Source organism: Lepisma saccharinum, chromosome 5, assembly GCF_977018435.1.
Source record: "Lepisma saccharinum chromosome 5, izLepSacc3.1, whole genome shotgun sequence".
Taxonomy (NCBI): Eukaryota; Metazoa; Arthropoda; class Insecta; order Zygentoma; family Lepismatidae; genus Lepisma; species Lepisma saccharinum.
This window is the reverse complement of record NC_139233.1, coordinates 53,653,538-53,671,315: the sequence shown is the minus strand read 5'-3', so window position 1 is coordinate 53,671,315 and position 17,778 is coordinate 53,653,538. Positions and strand designations below refer to the sequence as shown.

General features: G+C 38.6%; 1 protein-coding gene across 2 annotated transcripts in view; it reads right to left on the bottom strand.

The window, feature by feature from the left end:
- The window catches only part of LOC145987832 (solute carrier family 22 member 2-like), an 81,968-nt gene that overhangs the window by 26,845 nt on the left and 37,345 nt on the right, over window positions 1-17,778 (bottom strand). For both annotated transcript variants that reach the window (XM_083122570.1, XM_083122569.1), the window contains exons 3-5: window positions 14,682-14,785; window positions 1,220-1,374; window positions 247-415 (exon numbers count right to left, since the gene is read on the bottom strand). In XM_083122570.1, coding sequence (XP_082978696.1) covers window positions 247-415; window positions 1,220-1,374; window positions 14,682-14,785 — 428 coding nt within the window. The remainder of the gene's footprint in view (window positions 1-246; window positions 416-1,219; window positions 1,375-14,681; window positions 14,786-17,778) is intronic.

Below are 17,778 nucleotides of genomic sequence, written 5' to 3'. Positions count from 1 at the left end.
TGAACACTTTGAAGAAATGGACAAACACACATACTCAGATGGTTCCGGCACACAATGTTAATGCATGGAAACAGCGGAGTCTAAACATCTACTTTCTTGACATCTAGAAGCAACAATAGTGCTTCAATGAAAATTGCCGGGAGATACCTAAACAGATCTCCATTGATACCGTGGTTAATCCGCCACTGGATATACAGCACAAGTAAAAAAAAAAGTTAATTTTCAGCTCTTTCCATTCTTACTTACTTCCAGGACAGAAGTACCACAGTTATAGGAGCGACCGTTACAAGGGTGAGCCACCACCACGTGGGGAGAGCCAGGGCGAGCCATGGAGCCACCATGGAAAAGCTGGAGTAGGAGACCATCACAGCTAGTAGAGGGAATACTCGATGCCTCACTCCGCATTGCTCAAGTACTGGAAGGAAAAGGTCACAACTACATTTAGTTTGAATGCAAACATATGAACAGTTAAGTTTATTACCTTTGTAATTAGAGCTTTAAAGCAACCCCCGATACACAAATTCATATATTGCAGAGTTATTTAATTACAGAAAATATTTCAGCCAGGAAATAATTTGGTAGAACTTGATTTTTAAATGTTTATGTAGCCCATATGAAAGATATTGGTGGTGTTACACATCATGCCCCCTCTCTCCCAATGATTTGGATTTGTTCACCAAATGAATCCAAATCGCCCCCTCCACAAGTAATAGTTGGTTAGTGCGTCAGATTGTGAGCAAATTACACGTCCGTCGTAAGTTCGATTCCCACCACCAGTAAATGGAAATCTGTTCACCTGAAGACGAGAGAAGAGGTACTTCCCTGAAACATACCGTCATAAGCTAAACATTTACTAAAAAGCATTGTATGCTAATAAAGATCCAATGTTACTGACATTCAGGGAATTATTATTTTTACACATGTTTAATGTTAAGGATATGTTACATAACTTAGTACTACCATTACTAAAAATAATATTGGAAACATGACCGTGAAAGAGTTTGTCCACTATAGCTCTTCGAACCGTGGCGCTCGTTCACTAGAAACCTCCAAAATTTCCTGCATGGAAATTCCACACAGCGCTTCCGTACGTTTCGGCGCTGAGCGCTCCACCATAAACGCTCATAAGCAACAGAAAATGGAACTTTTCTTCTTGGCAATGCGGTTCGGATAGCCTTAGTGGTCGCTTAGTTAAACACGACGAACAATCTACACTTGCCTAGGATGTATGGTAGACGACTAACTACAAAGTGGGATAATCCAACAATCGTCCGAGCGATAAGAATTAAACAAAACTCTGGCGCCACAAGCGTTGTTGCTCCACCAATCAGATATACAGAGTGACCAATCAGAAGAATTGGGCGTCTTCCAAATCTGGAATGAAATGGATAAATTTATGAAAACACGAAAAGAAAAAATCTTACAGCGAATCTACAGGTTCTGAAATTTTCAAAAGTTTTTCTTTTCAGGATTCTTGTTGGGAAACCTGATGGTAAGAGACCTATAGGAAGGCCAAGACGAAGATGGAGGGACAACGTTGAGATGGACCTAAAGGAAATCGGTAGGGATGGAAAAGAGTATATGCATCTTGCTCAAGATAGGGACAGATGGAAGGCCTGTATTGTTGCAGCCATGAACCTTCGGGTTTAAGAAGGCTAGAGAGTTAGTTTAGTTAGTTAGTTTCTTTTGACTCGATATAAAATTTAAGTTTCAATTATTGCACCTTATAATTAATGGATTAGACTTGCCTGACTTCATCAATGTTAATTTTATTATGAAATACAAATAAATAAATTTGTACAGTATGATGTATTTTATTAAACTAACCAATAATCTATCAAGAATACTTGGGCACATATAACAAATAACAAATTAAACATGAAATTACTAACTTAAGTGTCTGAAAACTGTCCATTAGATATAATCATGTATTTTGAAGCTTTCAACGAACATTTCTACAATTGAACTTGTTGAGCAGTCTACGTCCGTAGTGAAGTGGTCGGGTAATGCGTTGCAACATCACTTGTCTCGGATTCGAATCCAGATCAAGGCACTCCATTTCATCATTCATCCTTGTTTGTTGTGATCATCCCAAGATGTAGATAAGCGACGTAAAATAACCAAACCTGGTGAGCACTTATTAATTTTTTAGTTATTATCATTATTAATTTATATTTTGGTTATTTTAAGTCGCATCTCTACCTCTTAAGTTAACTACAACGAAAGGAATGAATAATGAACTAATAGGACAAACACAACGATACATCAAGGCTTGATCGACGTTTGAACCTGGGACCTTTCGTTTCACATCAAGGTTGATATGTTAAAAACAGAAATGTCTGAAACATGAAACTTATATCTAAAAATTCAAATGTTCCATGTCTATAAAAATTGAAACTGTCAAGAGAAAAAATCATCCAGGTAGGTCGTCGCCTTTAACAGGAGGAATCCATTCTATAATCTTCAAAACGATCCCCACTCAACTGCTACTAAAAACAGGGCAGATCCTAGGTGAATGCGGGTCCTAGAGCATGCATTATACGCGGGGGAAATAACCAAAAATTTTCAGAGGTCAGAAAAAATTAGAGATTTTTTACTCTTTGTCTGAAGTAAGGGAAACCAGGGAAAGAGTGAACATCGGAGCAACAGTATTTGCTTTAGAATTCGCAACACCGGTAAGCAAATGAATACCGAAAACTGGAAACAGATCATGGATGCCGAGTGTTAAAAACAACAGAAAGTTCGGCATTAACTGTGATGCCCAGGAAAGTGTCGTAGCGTTGAAAACTATTACCTGAGCAAATCTTTTGCAGGTATGTGCTACCTCTGATAGCGTAGTATATACGATAAGATGAAGGTTGCAAATTTTCGTCCAAAAGGCTTCATTCCTAAGTATTACGTTGACATGGTAGTGACAAATAACATGTTCCCAACCGGCGGCTAGCAGCCACGATTGTCGAGGACAGCAGTGCCGTGACAAGAGAACATGGGGCAAGAAGGAACGTGCACACTTGATTGATTGATTGAGTTTGGTGTTTTAAGTCCACTTTATGCACAGTAAGGCTAATCGGGACTGGACCTACAGTTTAAAGTTGGATCCGTACCACTATGCGCCTCCACTGGGTATCGAACGAACGTGCACTCTTGCCCCTGCTCTAGAGATTTTAGCTATTTCTCCACTTCCTCTCTTACAGCGATCTAACACAGGGCGAGGGGAAAAGTCAACTGTTTTTACAGCATCACCACATAAAAACATGCTTGTAGAAAGAGCAAGGAGAAGAAAATGTGCCAGCCGAGCCAATAGAAAGTCATCATTGGAGCCAGAAGTACCAGGTAAGCAATCCATCAAAATACCGTCGTTTCATGGATCTGATAATGAAACCTCTTCTATGCAAGTTGATGAAACAACGCCTGATACCTCTAAAAACATTCATAATACACCTTGCCAGTTCCGTGATCAGTGGCGGCGCCAGGATTAATTATCTTGCGGATACGAAGGGCGAACTCAACAACAGTAAAATTTGACGGAAATGTGTTTCAAGTTGTGAGGCACGGAGCAAACTCAACAAAAAAAACTTTGGAAATCACGCAGGAAACTTTCCGATCTACTCTTACCACGTTTCTGTTGAGTTCACACTGTGTCCAACAACTTGAAACTCATGTTCCTCCCCAATGTACGTTTGTTGAGTTCGCCCTTCGTATCCGCAACGCCTCAATTTCACATTAGCTAATAACTGAAAACAAGCACACAAACTGTATTTTTGAAAGACGAATATAATTATTTTTGTTCATATGACATTTATAACGTTCATGTACGTACAACACATGTTTTACACATATGCAACATGTAGCGACGTAGAAAATACATATGCAACATGTTAACACTAAATTGTGTACGTATTCAAAGTATCTTTAATACGTACAGGGTGTTTCTGTGACCGTGTTACAGATTTGCAGGAATGATGGAAGGGAACAAACGCATCAAAATGAGATAATGAACCCCGGTTCGGAAATGCCTCAGTCAAAAGTTATAATCCAAAACCTTCGAAGGGCAGGCAACCACGCACAACGCGGAGGGGAACCATGAAAGAAAGGGGAAAGAATCCACCGTGCATGCCCTAGAGAAGACATAACGTCAAACTCGACGTGTGTAGTCTAGAAGCACGAGTGTCGAGGCTGCAATCAGTGCAATGGAGTATACGCTAGAGGAACTGGCTGATGTGAGTTATCGGAACATATCCCACTTTTCGTTCGTCAACGCATGAGGTTTCAGCATGATGGGGCCACAGCCCGCTTCGTAACTGTGCTCATGATATTCTGACGCAGACTTCCCCACAGCAGTGGATAGTGAGAGGGGGTGGACCTGTTGCTTGGCCTGCCCGTTTACCTGATCTGACCCCACTTGAATTTTCTTTTATTATTCTTTTTGTGGGGTCATGTCAAAAGTGTTGTCTACGAGACACCTGTGAGTAATGTAGAGGAACTTTTGACAAGAATTCTTGCAGCCTTTTTTCTGGTCCGAACGACTCCTGGGATATTAGATCGGATGCAACAGATCTTATTGCTACGCTGTCATGCTTGTATCGAGGCAGGGGGGTGTCAGTTTGAACAACTGCTGTAATAATGGCCGCAGTTACTACTTATTAAAGACACGACAGTGATTCTTTTGTGTTTGTTTACCACTTCGCCAGACATCTTTTATGGTATGTGTGGTTGCCTGCCCTTCGAAGGTGTTGGCTTGTAACTTTTGACTGAGGCATTCCCAGACCAGGTTTCCCTATCTCATTTTGTTGCGTTTGTTCCTTTCCATCATCCCTGCAAGTCTATAACACGGTCACCATATTATTTAAATGCATTACATATCGGGCCTCCCCGATGGCGCAGTGGTAGCGTCGTCGACTTGTAATGAAGGGGTCCCGGGTTCGATGCCCGGTGGAGACACATAGTGGTTCGGATCCCACTTCTTTAAACTGTAGGTCCAGTCCCGATTAGCCTTACTGTGCATAAAGTGAACTTAAAACACCAAATCAATCAATCAAATGCATTGCATAATCGATTCATCCGCCTCATAACAAACGAACAGCAAAAATGATATAAAGCTCTCAAATGTTCATGCATTTAAGACCAAACTGCTTAGCAGTAGTAACAGTCTAAAGCAAGGGTTTCCAACTGGCGGCCCGCGATGCCTTTTTTTGCGGCCCGCGAGGCCAGTTTGCAAAATACATTAATTTTGTGTATTTTTATTAAAATAGAGTCTATTTTTACTGAAGAAACAGTTTCAGAGTATGGACTTCCTTAAACAACTGGCGTTTCTAACAGATATCACAGGTCATCTGAACGAACTGAACTTGAAACTGCAGGGAAGAAACCAGCTGGTGTCAGATTTAATGGGAAACATAAATGGGTTTCGTAATAAACTGAAGATTTTCAACGTTACTTTGGAGAGGAATAACCTGATCCATTTTCCAAGCTGTCGGCGGCTAGCAGAAGATGAAAAAACACTGGACTTCTCTGAATTCAGTGCAAATATTAAAGAATAATGGATGTTTGACTCCAGGTTCAAAGATTTTGAAGAACTTAAAAGCAGCATCCAGCTATTTAGCAATCCTCTTGGCGCTAACATCGAAGAACAAGAAGCTTCTCTCCTACTTCAATTGTGTGATTTGCAAGGCGATGTGTTCCTTCAAACTAGGCAAGAAAAGGGGCCAGAGTTTTTCAAATACCTTTCAAAAGAACGCTTTCCAAACCTTCGTAGTTTTGGGCAAAGAATGACATCGATGTTCGGCTGAACATACACGTGTGAAAGTGTTCTTTCTTCAATGAAGTTCATCAAGAACCGCTACAGAAGTCGACTGGTAGATTCTTCACTGCTTCACCTTTTGAGACTTTCAAATACAGAAAATGAAGTGGACATTCGAACTTTAATAAAAGAAGCAAATCGGCCTCAATTTTCACATTGAACACTTACTATGAAGGATTCTAATTTGTATGGGGTGTTTTTCATTTCTTTCAATTCATCCATAAGTATTGGGTTTTTGTGAAATAAATTGTAATTATACAATTTTGATTTGTGATTACATTGTTTTTAATGCCTCATTTTACAAATTTAGCTCATGCGAAAGTAAGTACTACATTTTCAGTTCAGTACTTACAATTTTTGTAATTTTTAATCCCCCCCCCCAAATCCCCAAATGCGGCCCGCCAATCAACTGCTGGATATAATTTTGCCCCTCGGACTTTTTGAAGTTGGAAACCACTGGTCTAAAGTACAGGATTGGTCTTACTTCTCGCTCTGGTAAATTACAATGCATTACAGAAAATAATGGTATTGCTCGCAACAGATTTTTTAGGTCCAAATTATTGAAAACTGAAAGCAATATTAATTTAATAGGGTACCACATTCGCATTCTCTCTTTTATAACGTTTTATTTTAGATTGTTCGCCGACCCCTGCTCTGAATGTTTACGAATTTACGGGGAAAAAAATATTAAATGTATTTTTATTTGCATAAAATTTGAAATTGAGGATGGCAATTTCCTCTCTGATTATTAGGTACCTTAAATTTTTATTCTAAATTTATTCCAGAGTATTCTACTGTAGTAGCACCCTTAAATGAAATCCGAACACCCAAAATAAAGTTTCATTGGGGTTCTAGGCAACAAGAGGCACTAGAAAAAATTAAAACTTTATTTAGAGAACATGTAATTTTGAAATTGCCTGACTTAAATAAACCGTTTGTTATTCAATGTGATGGGTCCTTGAGAGGATTCGGCTCTTGTCTTTTGCAAGCTGATGAAAATAATAATCTGAGACCAGTGGCGTTCTTTTCTAAAAGATTAAAGGAAGTTGATAGAAAACTAACAATTTATGAGATTGAACTTATAAGTTTAATGCAAGCCATATCACGTTTTGAATACTGTTTGAAAATTCAGCCTTTTATTATTCAGTTAGATAATATGAGCCTGAGTTATATGGTTAAACAATCCAGGAAATATTCCAAATATGCGAGATGGATGGAAAAACTCTCTTGTTATAAGTTTGAAGTGGTGCACATACCCTCTAAGCAAAATGTGACTTCTGATTTATTATCTCGTATGTATGATTGGAGAGAATATCAGACGGATGAATTAGATTCTGATTATGTTAGTAATGTTAATTTGGCCATGTTGGTGAACCCATTTCATGCCGATACCTTGAAGAAAGAAATGTTGAACGATCAGGAATTGGCTAATATTATACGACAAATGGAGCTAAGTGTAAAAACACAACCCCTGAAAATATATTAACGTCTGAAATTGTAACAATTCCTATGAAAAGGTTGTACATTAGGGTGTATCGAAAAAAACTTTTTTTCGAAATGTTAAGGTGGCTAGTGGGGAAAAGTGGCCATTTGTGATCAAAAACACGTCTGACTTTTTTCAAATTTTTTGGAGGTCGTTTAGGTGGCGCGCATCGACCTTGAAGTTTTGATAGTGATTTGGTTATGCAACACGCACAACAATTTCACAAAAATGTCATTATTTGGCTATTTCAAGTGTTTTTTTCTGCATTATGGTCATTTATTGTTTTGTTTATGGCAAATATGTTACATTCGTGCCTTAGGGGTGGTTTCCTATGCTGTTTACGTATGCTTTTGGTCAAAAATTGTCAATTTGAGGCTAAAAACTCCATTTTTTCTATTGATGGTTTCCAATTGGTTTCGACTGTGTTTTATTCGAAGGTTTTCCGATATAAAGGACTAAATAAAATATTTTGGCTTTCTAATTGCTAACAGTTCCTCAATTACTGTCCAGCGCTTCGCTTATTTTCATAGCTTATTATGCTTTGAAAATAACCCAGAGCTCACCACGAGGAGGTGGCTGGACTGCGAGCTCCACCCACCCAAATGATGTTGGCAAACATAATTTTACTAAGGGGCAGGCCAAGATTTTCTTCTAGTTTTCTCCTTGAACTTTATAGTCACTTTTTGTTCGAAATGTCGGCATATGTTCTCTAGATTCGAATTTCGCTTTGATGTAGCCATCACGTGCGCTGGCGCCGAAAACGGAAGAAGCAGCCTCTGTGATAATTTTCACAAGTCGCTCCACTCCTTGTGTGTGGCAGGGGAAGTCTTGAATTTACGCTATATTTTTGTTTTTATTGTAGTCATCTACTTCTTCATTTGTAATATTATTGGCCAACGTAGGCACGTGGAGGGAGCATGAAGCCCAATCAACCATGTCATAGTATTGGTCTGCGTTAAAATTGATGGTTGGTAAAACAAAAGTGCGAATTCTTTTGCCTTTTTTTCAATCCTCTTGCTTTCTTAATTCTTTGCCAACCAAAACTTCTTATTTCTGGGATTTTGTCGGTTATTAAAGCCAGCAGGAGATTTTCAGGATGGGCCAAGAATGCGTTTTGTTGAATGACACTATTAATCAGATCTCTCAAGTGGTGTGGGAGAAATCGGGACAAGTAGATCAAATTCCACATACTACATAATGAAGGTGTACGCACCGGTGTGGTTTGGGATCAAGAAGGAACCATCGATAACTGGCGGAGCCCGACACCTCTGGAATTTGATCCACTTGTCCCGATTTCTCCCACACCACTTGAGAGATCTGATTAATAGCATAATAAGCTATGAAAATAAGCGAAGCGCTGGACAGTAATTGAGGAACTGTTAGCAATTAGAAAGCCAAAATATTTTATTTAGTCTTTTATATCGGAAAACCTTCGAATAAAACAGCATAGGAAACCACCCCTAAGGCACGAATGTAACATATTTGCCATAAACAAAACAATAAATGACCATAATGCAGAAAAAAAACTTGAAATAGCCAAATAATGACATTTCTGTGAAATTGTTGTGCGTGTTGCATAACCAAATCACTATCAAAACTTCAAGGTCGATGCGCGCCACCTAAACGACCTCCAAAAAATCTGAAAAAAATCAGACGTGTTTTTGGTCACAAATGGCCACTTTTCCCCACTAGCCACCTTAATATTTCGAAAAAAAGTTTTTTTCGATACACCCTATTGTACATAGATATTTGTGGACCATTACCTGTATCTAATGGTTATAAATATATTTTGGTTCTGGTAGATGGAGCATCAAAATTTTGTATATTTGAGCCAATTATGAAATTGAGTTCAAAGTTATTGATTGATAAATTAGATCATATTTTTATGAATTATGGCTATTCTTATGAGATTGTATCAGACAATGCTTCATATTTTGTATCAGATGCATTTACCAGTTATTTATTTAACCATGGAATTCAGCATATTAGAAGATTATCTGTTGGCAATCCTCAGGCCAATTTAAGTGAAAGATACATACGTACCTTGAAAACTGCCTTGAGATGTTATTATTCAGCAGATCAAACTAAATGGCATGAAGGTTTGAGAAAGATACAGTATAGTTTAAATTGTTCATACCATCATACATTGAAATATACTCCATCGGAATTGTTTTTGGGAAGACGATTGTGGGATCCATTGGAGGTCCAATGGCAATTGTCTGATTTGGATTTTAATGTATCAGATGGTAATTTGCAAGATAAATGTAAAAACGCTATCAGAAATATGCAAAGGGAATGGGAAAAGAGAAAACAATTGTGTAAGAAGCGATATGCTCCCATAACGTCTCAAGTCAATGACAAGGTATTGGCTAGGACTAAGATTAAATCTTCCTTGGAGGACAAGATAACTAAAAGTCTTTCTAATACGTACGAGGGTCCATATTTCATAAGTAAATTTCTAACAGAGAATTCAGTTCTGGTTAAGAAAGTTGATGATGAAAATGTATGTTCCAAAGTACATGTGAATAAATTGAAAAGATATTTGGAGCCCAGGAGAGGCAATAATAGGTTATTTTACTACACGGATCGGCAAGATCTCAGAATTTATGTAAGGTTAATTAAGAATTCTCCCATTATATGAATGTAAATTATTGTAGATTTGGTGTATGTTGCCTGTATTAGTGAGAATGAATGGTTTGTTTGTAAACTTGTACTGGTACCAGTTTGTTTTCTTTTTCTTTTTGAATATTTACAGGCGATGGAGTTGGAGGGATGACATGCGCAAACGCCTATAACTATTACGAAACCTCGCTCTAAAGCTTGAATCTTTGTTGTGTATGAAGAGTATGTTTGAAATGTGAATTCTGAGAAGATATGTGTAACTAGGAGTACACTATGTGCTGGAAAATTGTATTTTTGGGGGAGAGGTTGTTTTGTAAGCCCATAGTGTACGATAGCTCATTGATGACGTATTGAAGACTCTATATACATGTGACTAGAGTTGACGAGCTGTATCTTTGCGGGTGAACCCTGCCCACGTCCAGCTGCGCAGTAGCAAAGTGGAGGAGCTACCGGCTGCGCGTCATTATTCTTGCGTTCTGTTCTTGCTGTCGACCACCCAAAGGGCGAGTAGGTGGCAACTACATAAACGTATCTCTCTCACACACTGCGCGGAGTAGCCAAGGTCACCTGCAAAGATACAGCTCGTCAACTCTAAGGTAGGGTATGCCATTGGCTGAGCTTCTGCGCTGGTTGAGCGAGGAGTTTGGCGTGGCAGATCCTTGCCGACTGGGGGAGACGTAGGACTAACTGGACACAGGCTGAGTATACTGTATTTCCGTGTATCACCCTTTTTGGGCCTGCATGGCTTGGTGTAATTTGCCTAACGTTAATATAGTTATTTCGACTTCTTAAAAGTGCTAGAGAAGGAATTTGTTTCTTTTTTGTTCTTTTTTTTAAAGGTAGATTGCTCTGGGTCATGTTGGCTGTAGGGGTTTTGGGTGGAGCTGCAGTTGACTCGGACTCGTATAGCCATTACGTACTGACATTTGACAATCTAATTGGACGGACTGTTATAATTTAATTGGGAGATAATACATAGTTATTTTGTTGAGTTAACTAAAATATGGTTCTTAGGTGTTTTGATTGGGTATGAATGAACCATGTGATGCATATATAAATTTGGAAAGTATAATTAATTATATGATTTGTTAATAAAGATTATGGTTGAAAGAATATTAAGTTTAAATTAAATAGTTTAATTACATACTAAATGATAATTAACTTCCACTGCGCAGATAATATAATCCTCGTCTCACTTCTTTATTATTTATAAAGGGGAAATAAGAGACGTACAGGATTATACCTCCCCCCCAATTGCAGGAGTCCTTTTCCGAGCACGACCTGATGATATCTTGAAAGCACCTGAAATTTTTGTTCCAGTGCGACTTGGAGAAAAGAGGGACAAGAAGTATAGGCGGACAATGAAATCGTTTAACAACAATACAAAAAAAAGATCTCACTGAGCTGTAGGCAAATATCGAAAAACACAAACAGGCTACTTAAATCAAAAGAAGAAACAATTATTAACAACAATACTGACGAAAGAAAAGACAACGGCCTCTGATCATTATACAGACTGGCGACAATACAGGAAAATGTATGCGTCTTCTCTTTCAATGCTTGGCTGTTGCATACAACAACAGCGGTCTCATTACAATCCCTAACATTTGGGCGCTCAATTTGACTACGACATATGACAATGTAAGAGTTAATGTTTTCATCATAGGTTTTGAATAAGGGTTGCCCTCCTGGCGCCGCCCCTGTCCGTGATCAATTGTTTCCCAAAACTTCCGAAGGTGAAATGTAATGTAGGTTGCTGTGCAATTTGCCAATAGTGGTCTCACGAGCAGTGCTCAAACTTTGATCCTTCACAGCCTCTGTATGTGTGCGACTACTCCAAGTGATATTTTTGTATTTCACTGCTACTTTCTTTCATTTTTACAAGTGTTTGTGTTTATACTTTTAAGTATATTATGAGAACTTTCTCACTGGGAGCCACCATAAGTTACATTCCAATTATTTCATTGACAATAATGATCGCGTATAATTTTTTTCTTTAAAATGTGTTCCAAATACAATATTTTTTTTGAGCTCACTGTAATGTAATATCTAGAGCCCGGAAGTTCAGGCATTTATTTTCGTTAAAATAGGCAGGCAAAAAGGCATTTATAATGTGGAAAATAGGCACTAAAATTTTTTAAAAAAGGCAAAATAAAGCGAAGAAAGGCACATTTGGAAGTCACTTACTTTTATCTATAATCTCTGGCAAAATGTTAAAATCTACATTGGAAAGAGCATTTCAATTTTCTCCGTCTTGATTACACATAACTACAAGTTTTTTTTTTTTTTTTAAGTTCTCAACATTCATTGATAGTCGTCTGTCAGAGAGAATGCTCTTCATAATAGAAAATGATCTTTCTACTTGGACAGAAGTTATTGGAGCATACATAAAAGAAGCTAATGTAGCTGGACTCATTTTGGTAACTAGCATTTTCACCTTTTAGAATATCACAAATTGTTTTCAATTGTTTCAAGTCCTTATTTGCACTCACTACACGTTTGCACTTTTCCGCAACAGCTGACCCCTTTTCTCCTGGCACTTCCATCATCTGCTGCATAGATTCCTCGAAGATTTTCATGGATGCTACAAGAGTCTCACCTCTTTTTTCTAGCTTTGTAATTGTCTCTGGCAATGCACAATAATGTGCAAAAATAAACGACAGTTCATTCTTCAGTTCTGAATAGCACAGGGGTTTTTCACTTCACGAATTGAAGCCGCTTCATTTTCTGGAAGAGCATCGATCACCTCACTGATTTTTTTCAAGGTTGTTAGCATAATATATAGCTGCTGATATCCAGGTTTCCCATCTTGTCAAGACTGGTTGCGGAGGTAAACTAAGCTCAGGCGCAACTTCCTGAAATTTTCGGGTTCGAGAGGGAGATTTCAGAAATATCTTCTTTGTGTTCGAAATCAACCTCTCCACTTCAGCAGTCAATCATGCACAAGGAAATGTTAACCGAAAGGCAATATCCTAACTCAGCAGGAAATACTTTTTTCTCACACTTTTTTCCTTCAGCAATGTTGAAACATGCGTGAGTTCAATATGACTTAAATAAAGCGAAAATTATTCACATAATAAACGGAAGAAAAATAAATGCCAACATATTTTTTTAAAAAATGGTCAAATTTCATTGAAAAAGACAAAAAAAGGCATTATAATTAAAAATAGGCAGTGGGGTCCCAAATAGGCAAAATAGGCAAAATGAAAAGGCTTCTAAAACATTCGAAACAACATAAGAAACGTATATCCGGAAAATTTTTATCACTATATGCAGTAGATAAAAAGAGGCATTTTGCCAAACTTCCGGGCTCTAGTATTGTATCCTTTGTATTTCATTAAACGTCTAATGCTTACTTGTGCGTTCTGTCTTGCCCCGTGCACTGTTCACTCTTACCCCACCCACTGGGGCAAGAGTGAATTTTTGAAGTTTCGAAATATTCACTGTGGCACATTTGGAGTTTGTCTAATTTCACAAACGTGTCATTGCTATGATACTAGAAACTTTTCATGTCTTACCATTGTAATCTCTTTACTCTACGTGTTTCTTATAATTCGTCTTCCAAAACAAGGTGTTCACTCTTGCCCTAGTTTCCCAGCTGTCCTATATAATCATAATGTGAACATTATTACAATTAATTTATACATTTTGTATTATGACCTTAAAAGTTAAAAACAAGAATTATGGGAAGCTAGTAAAAAGCTTCTAAATTAGTATTACTTTTCATTTCTGATGCGCCACTGCAGTGGTAGCGTCGCCGCCTTGTAATCAAGGAGTCCCGGGTTCGATACCCGGTGGAGGCACCAGTGGTTCGGATCCCACTTTAAACTGTAGGTCCTGTCCCGATTAGCCTTACAGTGCATAAAGTGGACTTAAAACACCAATTCAACAACAACAGATGATGCGCCACTGGTGTGACGTTCCTCATTATATTTATTTACAAAACTGGGTGTGTTCAATATCAAACTCTTATTTTACCCATCAAAGTAAATATCAAATAACATTGTCCATCATAATTCTCTTTCGTTTGTTTTTCATTGAATTTTGACGCTGCTGTGAATTTACATGATTCCTTTAAAATAACACTTTCACTCCGAGAGTCCATTATACGAATGGTGCATATTATGAACAATTCTTGATTGATATTTGAACATGGTTTTTATGTAGTACTTTGTTTAGAATAAGATTTCAGTAATATTAGCTATTTTTAAGTATGTCAAAACAATCCATGAAGTCAGGAGAGATCAGATTAGATGCTCAATTGGTAGCATCGGCATCCTATCAATCGTAATAAACGACACACTAACAATTGCCGAGTCCGCCAAAACGCGGGGCTTCGGGTGAGTGCCCAAGTTGGCCCTTCCTAGAGCAGGTTGTGAATAAATGTATAATGTTCGTTCGTTCGGGTGTATATGGCAGTTTCCTTCTAAACTTCTTCATATAAAAACAAATTTACCACTATTTCAAAGACCAAATTTAATACATTTTAACAATAGTTTCATGCAAATACGATGAAAGGATATAATTGACACTGATTTTTAACAATTCGAGGTAAACTGTATTGAACCATTCCTGCAAGTATTAATGTTCAAGTTACGAATATGATACACATCTCATTTATTTATTAGACAATGTGGTGTTATTAATGATAACCTTGTATTAGAATTTAAATGAGAGTGCAAACATTCAGAGTACTATATTACGCCCTTTTACATTACATCTAGTCTTAAAATATTGGTGTAATTTCATTAGAAATAATACTTACTGCATACTTACCTGTCGCTAAGATAACCCCATAGTAATGCACCAATTGAACTTCCTATCCAAAATGCACCATGGATGAAGTATGGTTTCCATTTACTATTGCACACCCAATTGTACTGAAATGAGAAAATCAAGTTCTGAATTCAGTTTGAAACAAATCAAGCTATAAATGCCATACAATGTTATCTGTAACGGTACCTTAAGAGCTTGAAAATTTATATTTAAACACAACACGCCAGTGGCAGCTCTACAATAAGAACTGCAGGTTTGCAGAACCACTGAATTATTTATGAAAATATTGTGAACAAAATTTAAGTACTTGTGAGGTATAAATACATACAGCGGTCATTGAATTATGATCACCTACCTAATTTCGCGTAGGTTCTCCTTCGCCCGCAGAATAGCTATCGACCTGGTAGTTATACAACACTACTATATACAACAAATTGATTAATCGAATGTAAGTTATATTCCAACAGTAATCTTTTAATTTAACTTTTAAGTATCGTGGATTTCTCAATATTTTTATATAAATAATTACGAGGGTGAATCAAATATGAACGAGCCTTGATTGGCTAAGCGTCGGAATGGATAGCAGGGTGTGATTGGGCATGTGCGGCCGGTAGGTGTGGCTGCCGTGAGTCAGGAACAAGAACAGCCGGCGTGTCGCATGCTTCGTTTGGTAGCTCTCACGATGAGTGAGCAGAGTGTGCCAGTGTCTGTTCGCAACGCATAATCATCAAGTTCCTCACCCAGGAAAACGTCAAACCGGCCGAAATTTACCGGAGACTGCAGGCCCAGTTTGGGAATGGTACAGTGGGATCCATGAGTATTACCCTGCAAATTGTCCATCACCATGTTCGTGTACTTTATTTGACCCAATAAGAGCTTCAAGAATTATAAGAAGAATCAAAACAAGCTGTTGACAACTTCTGCACCAGCATATATAGAAATCCGTCGCTTAAAAACATGTAGGGTGTTGAAGAAAAATTAATGAAATTAGTCATGGACAATTTGCAAGATAATACTTATGGATCCCACTGTACCCTCTCGTGGGCAAGAGTGAAGGTGTGGTGTAAGGAATTCCAGCAAGGCCGTGAACGTGTTGCAAACGAAGTGCACCCTCGTCGTCCTCGCACCAGTGTGACGAATGACAACATGGCTCGTGTTCGTGAGCTTGTTGAACAGGATCGCCGAGTCACTGTGAAGCAAATTGCGGCAGAACTTGGTGTGAGCTATGGAAGTGTGCAATCAATCATCACAAAGCACTTGGGCTTCCGCAAAATCACAGCTCGGTGGGTTCCCAAGCTGCTGAATGTTGCGCAAAAAGATGACCGAGTTCGCATTGCTCGCCAGCTTCACACTCGTTTTGACGTGGAAGGGGAAGCGTTTTTGCATCGCATCGTTACCTGTAACGAGACATGGGTGCATCATTACACCCCAGCATCCAAGCGTGCCAGCATGGAGTGGAGGAGGAAAGGCGAAGGAAACCCCGTGAAGACCAAAGTTCGGTTGTCTGCGGGGAAGGTGTTGGCCACGGTGTTTTGGGACTGGAGTGAGATCTTATTGGTGGATTTCTTACACGAACGTCGGACCATCAACGCACCCTACTACTGCGGCCTCCTGGATCAAGTTAAGGTGCAGTATCGACGCAAACGACTAGGCTGTCCCATCCGCCAGGTCTTGTTCCTCCACGACAACGCCAGACCCCATACAGCAGGTGTTACGCGGCAGAAACTGGTGGAAATGCACTGGGAACCGCTGCCGCATCCACCGTACAGCCCAGACCTTTCACCATGTGATTTTCACCTGTTCGGACCCCTCAAAGAAGCACTTGGGGGCGAGCGATTTGCGACCAACGATCAGGTGGAAACCTTTGTGCGCAACTGGTTGGCTACCCGCCCAGCTTCATTCTACGAGAACGGCATCAAGAACCTACCACAACGTTGGGAAAAATGTATCACTAAGGGCGGAGACTATGTAGAAAAATAGAATGTGGCAATGTCTCTGTTTCCTTCAATAAATATTTTTTTTCCGCACAAGGCTCGTTCATATTTGATTCACCCTCGTATTTCAAATCTAGTAGTATATTTGGAACTCTGTGTAATATGGTCCTTTTTGATAAGTCGTTAGCCTCACTCTCGGAATAAGAAAGTTTGTTTGTCTGTTATTGTAATTGTAGATATCTAAGCTTTTTATAATTTCCTAGATAAAACGTGTTTCAAGCATATACAGGTTGCGGCAACTGAACTTGACGGTTTTTAATTACAAATAAAAACAAAATTCTTTCGTGCAACGAAGTCAATTTAATACATGTTGTACTACATCTCATAGCATTTGCAGTTTCATGTAGTTTCTTGACAAGGACAGATCATTTTTTGAATAGCCCATCTGTGAGGTGCTACAAATTGGTCAAACTGTCCTCGGGACATCAACATCGCCACGTTGAATAACAACATCCAGATTACGGCAGCTGGGATTCCTCAGATAACTCTGGGCCGAGTTATACTAAGCTTCAGAGAACGTCTACACGAATGCGCTTGCAATAACGGTGACCACCTCACAGGTGTGCTATTCATAAAATGAACTGCCCTTGTCAAGAAACTTCATGAAACTGCCACTTACGATATTTTCCTAAAATGCTTTGAGATGTAGTACAACATGTATTAAATTGACTTCGTTGCATAAAAGAGTTTTGTTTTTATTAGTATTAAAACCGGCAGGTTCAGTTGCCGCGCCCTGTATAAGCTTGAGACTGCTAGTATTCGGATTTTTTTTTTAAAGATTCAATTTTATGTTTCCAAAAATTTAGATCAAATAGAAGCTTTAGATTTTTAAGGACTTCGAGTCCGTACGTTAGACTTTAGTAAACAGTCCGTGCTAGTCATTAATTCAAAATACAAAAGTTATACACCGGCATGATGTGGCATTTAACAAAAAAAAAAAATGCCTTTGATTCTGTTGCCATTTTTGCACTATTGCATTATCAAACTTCTATTTCACGCTAAACATTTACATAGATTGTATGCGGATGTTTTGTGCAGTGACAACCTTTGGTGGACACAACAGCAGTCAATGTGGCATTTTGTCTGGCAAAGTGGAAGACGTC